Source organism: Quercus robur, chromosome 2 (assembly GCF_932294415.1).
Source record: "Quercus robur chromosome 2, dhQueRobu3.1, whole genome shotgun sequence".
NCBI lineage: Eukaryota > Viridiplantae > Streptophyta > Magnoliopsida > Fagales > Fagaceae > Quercus > Quercus robur.
In genome coordinates this window covers 17983282-17991547 of record NC_065535.1, presented here as the reverse complement: position 1 = coordinate 17991547, position 8266 = coordinate 17983282, and the positions used below count along the sequence as shown (strand labels likewise).

The 8266-nt window shown below is 33.2% G+C and overlaps 1 protein-coding gene across 1 annotated transcript in view; it reads right to left on the bottom strand.

Moving 5' to 3' along the window:
- Positions 1-3162: 3162 nt before the first annotated feature.
- LOC126695766 (pentatricopeptide repeat-containing protein At4g33170) overlaps positions 3163-8266 on the bottom strand; it is an 18038-nt gene continuing 12934 nt past the window's right edge. Inside the window, exon 7 of the mRNA XM_050392586.1 lies at positions 3163-6253. Within this exon, the coding sequence (XP_050248543.1) occupies positions 3194-6253 (3060 nt within the window). The 3' untranslated portion in view covers positions 3163-3193. The remainder of the gene's footprint in view (positions 6254-8266) is intronic.

Below are 8266 nucleotides of genomic sequence, written 5' to 3'. Positions count from 1 at the left end.
TAAAGTTGTTACCTTGCTTAGGTTACTCAACTTTCTGATGTTGGCTTGGGTTCCTTTATTGACTGAGGCCATTATTTACTCAAAATGAAAACGAATAAAACACTATAATATACATGAAAAAATGACATTGAAAGAAAAACTCAACTTTCAACGAGCATTAGCCAAACCCTTCAAAAAAAAAAAAAATACCATTCAAGTATACTAATTATTCAAATTGACCGTCAAGAGACACCCACATGAATAAAATCCAATGTTTGCCCAAAATAAACTCAAATACCATATCTCATATACCACATACTGCTAAATCTGGATAGCACTCAATATCAAAACTCTTTCTATGAACATTTCAAAAAAAATAATAATAATAGCGATAACTTTTCGATTTAATGATACATATAATATGTAACAAACAGAAAAATCATTTGAAGGGTGCAGCTAAAAGATTAGGTGTTGAATGTATCCATGACCAAAGTAACCCGTTAGGGTGCAGCCTAGTAGTTGGAAGATTAGAATGAGTTATAGACCCAAACATTTTGGGTTCGATGATCTCCACTAGAAAATCCCATATATTACCTGATCCATGGTTCTAGCAGGTGGGGTCACGTATTGGTGGTTTACTCCCTAAGGGTGGATCCAAAGGGTTTTGCCTTGGTAAGGTTCCACTTCTAAGTAATCGAACCAAATTTCATTAATGGGATAAAATTGACACAAAGAAATGCTTGAAACCCTATAAGTTATGAATTCATAAAATCAAAATTTCCCAATAGAAACAACAAAAGCGAGATAACACAAAAATCCTTGCACCATTATCATTAATGAGGTTGTTTAATTAAACTCTAACCACAACATTAAAAGGTGAATTCTTTACTAGCAAATCTAATAAAATAATAACTATATTTTAAAATAAAAAAATGACAAAAAGTAATTCAAACATTTATTTATGTATTATAGAAGTAACTTGAATCAAATTCATTACCACGTCATTTTGTACGCCTTTTATTATAAACTTAGTAATTGTTTGTACAATACATGGATAATATTGTAATATTTTATGTAAGATAGTTTTGAAGAATGTTGTACATATGGACACTATAGAGGGACATCACAAGCCTTTTACATATGCAAGTTAAATTTAAATCAAACTACATACATTCTAACTCTAATCAAGCAACTCCAATGGTAGAAATAAAATTAGAGAGTGATATATTTTACAAAAATATTTTATATAGACAATTCAAAGAACTATATTAAGAACCTAAGACCAAGTACTTAATTTCTACGAAATAAAATAGCTTCCACCTAATGCGATAGATAACATGGGTTGACGGATTGCAAATGGATTTTCATATTGGTTATTTCTAAGACAGTTGGGAAAAAACATTAAAACCGGGGAAGGGGGAAAGGGGAAAGGCCTTACCTAGTTTAGTCTTAGCTTTTCTTGCCCATGCTCTTTCTTTCACATAAACATTAAAACAAGGGAAAAATTCTTTAATAAATGTACATTACAAAAAAATAAAATCTAAAATAAATTGATGCAGAATTGGAGGAGGAAGAAAACCGCATGCTAATTTATTGGTCATATATATTATAGGAAGAAGATGTATACATGCCCACGTATTAGACCTGTAAAATGGACATTTTACAAATTTAGATTCTAGAAAAAGAAGAAAACACCAGTGTATTTTATCAAACAATTTTCATGCATGTAACAAAAAGTTTCGTTAGTTAAGTCCACTCCAGCAATTTTTTTGAGAAAAGGGGTGGTTGGCAAAGAGACACAAAATAATCAAATCTTGAATTAGAATGCCAAATCAAGGTGACCAAATCATGCTTCAATTGGGTTAGGCAGAGGTAGGGAAAAATAGTTCTAAGAAGGAGATAGAACATTCCAAGCTAAATGGCATTGAAGGAGGAATAAAGCAGCTAAGTGAGATTTATAATTGGCTGAAAGGATTAGCATTGAAGCCCAAAAGATTGAAATCTCTTAAGCTTCCACATTTATCACTTCAAGTAATCACTAAATCTGGACTGAAAGCCATTGTTTTCAAAGAAGCTGAAGAGTGTGTCTCCACCCTCTACTCTCTACTCTCTACTCTCTACAATGTAGTCAGTCACGATCTTTGCTTCCATCTACATGTGGGGAGGCTTGGGCTTTTCAAATAATCTGTAATGTAATAAGTGGGGTTGGGCTTTTACAAACCTTATGGGTTGCCCATTTTCATTGTTTTCAAAGAAGCTGAAGTGTGTGTCTCTACTCTCTACTCTCTACTCTCTGCAACGTACTCAGTCACGATCTTTGCTTCCATCTACATTTGGGGAGGCTTGGACTTTTCAAATAATTTGTAATGTAATAAGTGGGGTTGGGCTTTTACAAACCTTATGGGTAGCCCATTTTTTTGGAGAAAAGTGAAAAGAACTTAAAGAAAAGAAGTTAATGCAAAGGCTAAATACAAGATTAAATTGCCACATGACAGAACCTTATGCTCTCCTAGTAAGTATGCTAAAAGACATGAAGAAGAGAGAAATATGTGGTATAAGCTTAGAAAATTAATGAGAGATTAATGAGATAACGGTAAAAAAAAAAAGAGTTAATGGGAACTTTTTGGTAACAATAAAAATAACTTAATAAAAAGAGGTAAAAAAAAAAATTAAAAAAAAAAAACTAAATGTAAAATTAAAGCGCCACATTTCAGGACTTCATGCAGGGGTCTTATATATATATATATATATATATTTTTTTTTTTTTTGATTGATTCATTTGTAATAACTGTATAAAAATTGATACAATGCATATTGTAATTAAAGAGAGATCATTAAATTTTAGTTAATATGCACGATGATTTGCCTAATAAAAACCACTTAAAAAACCCCTTCCTTGGCCATCAAAATAAGTAAGATGTGCAGGAATCAAATTCATAGCATGCTTTTTTTTTCCCTTTAAAATTTGTTCCTGATCATGTAGTACAGAGTGCACGTGTACTATGTGCATCTTACTCAAGAAATAAATGGACCAATAGTGAAATGATACAAATGTTGCAATAATTTGTAATTATCACAGATTTCTAACAACAATATCTTCTCTGCATTTAACACAAAGTAAGAACAAATAAAGGTACTTTTGGTTGTATGGATGTCAACAAAAAAGGTTGGAAGTGGGGGAAAGAGAGACAAAAACAGTAAGATCAATTTCACATCACCAATAATCTCCACAAGAGCATATTCCATCACTGAAACGATGGAACCGATTAGCATCTCTCAACACAATTTCTCGTTGAGAAACCTTTGAGATATATTTGATTGCATTATGGCAGTCTCCACAAACTCTAAGGTTTTTAATCACCCGAATTGTAGAGGATGGGGGAGTACTTATGAGTCCATAACCTACAGCTAACTTCTCACTATGGTAATAAAGAGCACGCTCTTTCTCCTCTTCTTCCACATCAAGCAGTGTAAAGTCCGTATCAGGGACGTATCCTTCTTCTCTTATCCTTTTTATCAAGTCCTCCACCTTATCATATATCAAATCAGTTTGTGGATGGGATCTATCATCCACCACAAACAAATGCACCTTGTTTTTGACATCTATCCAGCTGAACCCTGGATCCTTCTTTACTTTTTTCCTTTCCATCATTTTTCTAGCAACAGTTACATCATCCCATTGGTTGGCAGCAGCGTAGATATTGGACAAAAGCACATAAGCAGATGAATCTGATGGCTCCAATGCCAAGAGCTGGGTTGCGACCCGTTTTCCAGCTTCTGTGTCCCCTTGAACCCTACAAGCACCAAGCAGGGCTCTATACATGGAAGCAGAAGCTTCAAAGGGCATCGATCCTATTAGCTTTTCTGCTTCTTGAACACGACCCACACGGCCAAGGGCATCAACTAGACAAGAGTAGTGCTCAATCTCAGGTTTAACACCATACTTTTTGCTCATTGAATCAAAATACTCATAAGCTTCAGAAATTAAACCAGAATGGCTACATGCGGAAAGTACCCCAATAAAAGTAACTTTATCAGGCTCAATACCATTAGATTTCATAGCTTTAAAAAGTTTCAGGGCTTCTTTGGCATTTCCATATTGAGCTAACCCTATCAACATTGCATTCCACAAGGCAATGTTACTCACTTTCATCCTCTGGAATAAAAGGTACGCATCTCCTATGTTCCCACACTTGGCATACATGTCAATAAGTGAAGTCCCAACAAAAGGATCTAAAGCATAATCCAACTTTATCACATTTGCTTGAATTTGTCTCCCTTGTTCCAATGCTGTTAGACAGGAGCTGGCTTTGACAAGTGTAGCAAAGGTATATTCATCAGGCTGGACTCCTGTGAGTCTCATCTGATGATATATAGAAAGAGCTTGGTCCTCATCTCCATTTTCCACACATCCTGAGATCATAGTTGTCCATGCAACCTTATCAGGCATAGGGATTTGGGTGAAAACCATGTGTGCGCTTTCCATGTCTCCACATTTGATGTACATATCAAGAATACCACTGCTGACACATAAATCTAGGTCAAATCCTGTTTTTATTACATAAGTATGAATTTGCTTCCCTTGTTCTAACCCAACCAAGCAACCTGAGGCTTTAGCTGCAGTTGCCAAAGTAATCTGATCTGCCCTCTCTCCACTTTCATGTATCAGACTCAAGAGGTTCAATGCTTTCTGATTGTCATTACTCATTATGTAACCAAACATCATTGCATTCCAAGATGCCAAATCAAATTCAACTTCATTTTCAAAAAGAAACTCTGCCTCCTCTATATTTCCAGTCCTAGTATATACATCAATAAGGGCCGTCGAAACAAAACTGTCAGCAATTATTCCGGTTTTTATTGCATGAACATGAATCTGTTTGGAGAGATACAGGCCTTCTTTAAAAGAGGAGCAAGCCCTTAAAAAACTTGTAATTGTAAATTGATCTGGCCTAAGGCCATCACGTAACAAATCTATAAATAGGTTCACTGATTCCTCTTCTAAACTACTCTGTGCACAACTAGATATCATTGAGTTCCATGAAATTAAATCCATTTCTTTCATGGAATTGAACACTTCTCGTGCAAAATAAAGAGAACCTGCCTTTGAATACATGTTGATAAGACTATTTGCTACAGTAACAACAGAATCAAAACCCGACTTCACAGCAACACCATGAACCTGCTGCCCCATCTCCAGGTTTTTTACACCTGCAATTGCAGAGAGAATAACAACCAATGTCACACTATCGTATTCTACTTTTGATCTAATCATATTTACAAAGCACTGGACAGCAGCCCAATTTTCACTGGCTTGGAGATACTCAGACAATTTCTTGTTCCACATAAATACATCTGAGTTTTCATGATTCACAAACAATTTCATCGCATAGGCTTTAACCTGCTCGGCAAGCCTGTTCCCTTCATCAGAACCAACATTGTTAATCCCATTAAGAACACAATGCACACTGACATCATCAGGATGCAACTCACTCCGAAGGAAAGATGAAAAGAGATAGAGTGTATCTTTATATAAAGCCATTTCCACATAAGCCTTGAGCATTACATTCCACAACACAACATCCCTCTCTTGCATGCCATCAAACAAAACACGGGCCTCCCTAATCCGCCCAAACTTAGCATATATATTCACGAGAGCCCCGGATACAAACACGTCCCATCCCAACCCAATCTTAATGGCATACCCATGAACAGCCTCGGAAGCCCATACATACCCAGAGAGCAAGCAGAGCTTTAGAACCGGCGCCAAAGTGAATCGACTAGTTAAAACTATAGACTCACGAAGAAGGCGAAACAGCTGAAAACCCTCTTGAACATTCTCGACCTCAGAGTCCGCGGAGTGTGCGTAGGCAGCTAGAATGGAATTCCAGGTTACAAGGTCTCTGTCAGGGGTTTTATCAAACAGTTGGCGTGCAGATGAAAGTGACCCACATCTTGCATACAGTGTAAGGAGATTGTTGTTCAAAAAACGATCTGGGTTTTGGCCCGAGATGATAATACGTGCATGCGCAGACTTGCCAAGCAGCAAGTCGGTTTTGGAAATGGCGACACGGAGGATGGAAAACCATTGAGAAGAAGAAGAAGATAATGCAAAATAGGAAGGGTGAGAGACGAGGTCGCAGAGAGAGGAGAAGCAGAAGTGAAGGAGGAGAATGTGAGGGAATGGGGTTTTGGCAAATGGGAAAATGGAAATGGAAGTGGCTCTGAGTCTGACTCTGAGGTTGGCTTGCAACTGCATTTCCTGCTTGCAGACTCAGAGCCACTTCAATTTGAGAGGTTCTAAACTTCAATTTGTACTTTGTTTGTAGTACTCGTTTAAAAATACATGCAATGAATTTTCTTTTTGAAAAAGTTAACAAATGTTCTAAATAGTTAACAAATGTTTTAATTGCCTTGGTTTAGAAAATATTTATAAAAAAAATTTATAAAAAAAAAATCTAATTATTTTGAAAATTTTTTTGTATTTTTCATAGAAATGATATTAAAATTTTTATTAAAATAATTATTAACAAATACCATATGGACAGCCGTTAACTTGACCATTTATTCTTTTTATTCTTTTTTTGAGACAACATCTGTTTTTCTAAATATTACTATAATAAAAAATTTTAAAAAAAGAACATTTTTGACAATAAATCGAAATATCTCTCTTAGTCAAAATAAAATAAGATAAGATTATATATCTACCCACTACAATTAAAACAAATAAATTATTTTATTTAAAAAAAAAAAACAACGATATTATGAAAATATTATGAGATTTTTTTTTTTTTTTTTTGGTGATCATAAGCTTTCTTAACATTTGTAGCTTAATAAACATTTTTAGTAACGTGAACTTAAATTTGGAATTACTATTATAAAAAGAAAAAAAAAAAAAAAAAACCTAAGTTTGGAAAAAATCTACAATATAATAATTTTTAAAATCTTGATTGTTTGGTGAAACACTTATGGTTTCTAATTTTATTGAATCATCAATAACTTAAATAGATATAGATATCATGAAATTAATAATAATTATTTGTTTGAATATTGATAACGTTACAAAATATAAAAGTAAATTATACAAACTTCATTTGAGATTTTGCAAAATGATGCATTTTTGTTATGTTGTATAAATGAGTAGAATTTAAAAAAAAATAATAATAAATTATTCCATTCAGTCATGATGTGAAACAACATTAAATTATCTCTTGTATTTATAAAAATCCTTAAGTTGGATTTCATTTCATGAAAGTTCAAGTGAGATTGGTATAATGTACCCAAATATAAAATCAATCCTTTTATCAATGAATAATCAATATTTTTGTATCAAAAACAAAAAATAATCAAGATTTTACAAAATTTACTGTAGGGTTTTTTAAAAAACTCTAGAGGATCTTGATCCATTTGAAAATAAAGGGTTGTTAATTAGTCATAGTAAATATCAATACTCAATTGTTAATATGGTTGTTAAAATTGGGATCATGTGTGGAGTTGGTTGAAGATTACTACAAATCAAATTATAGTATTGTATTGATAATTGTAAGATTCTACTTTTTATAAGAAAACATGAAAATTAAAAATCACCCATAATGATGATATATATTACAAAATCATTGGAAATAAGATAAATTTGACATAAATTACTCAAAAGTTGGTAACTACTTAAGTACCAATTTACCAATATATGAGCAAATAACAAACTTCAAATTTCTAAGTTCAAACACCACAAACATACATAATATTCCAAATTAACAATACAATGGACAATGATTTTTACTAAACCTAACAGTAGGGTCGGATTGGGTTCAAGTCAAAATTATCCATATTAAATTGAGTTACTATTTTTTAGACCCATGGCGAGGGGGAATGTCCTGTATCATTAATTAATATTATGGTAAATTACGTATTTAATCCCTATTCTTTACATCATATTTAAATTTGATTCCTAACTTTTTAATTGTGTCAATTTGGTCCCTAACCTTTCAGTGTCATGTCAATTTAGTCTCTGTTGTAATTTTTTGGATGAAAATTGATGACGAGGCAAATAGCAAAAATAAAAAATTAGTTTATTACCATATTAACGGAAACTAATTTTTTATTTTGACTGTTAGTCACATCAATAATTTCCATTCAAAAAATAATGATAGAGACTAAATTGACACAACACTAAAAGGTTATGGACTAAATTGACACAATTGAAAGGGTAAAGACCAAATTGAAATCTAATGTAAAAGATAGAGACCAAATTTGAAGTTTATCCATAATATTATTCATCACATAGGCA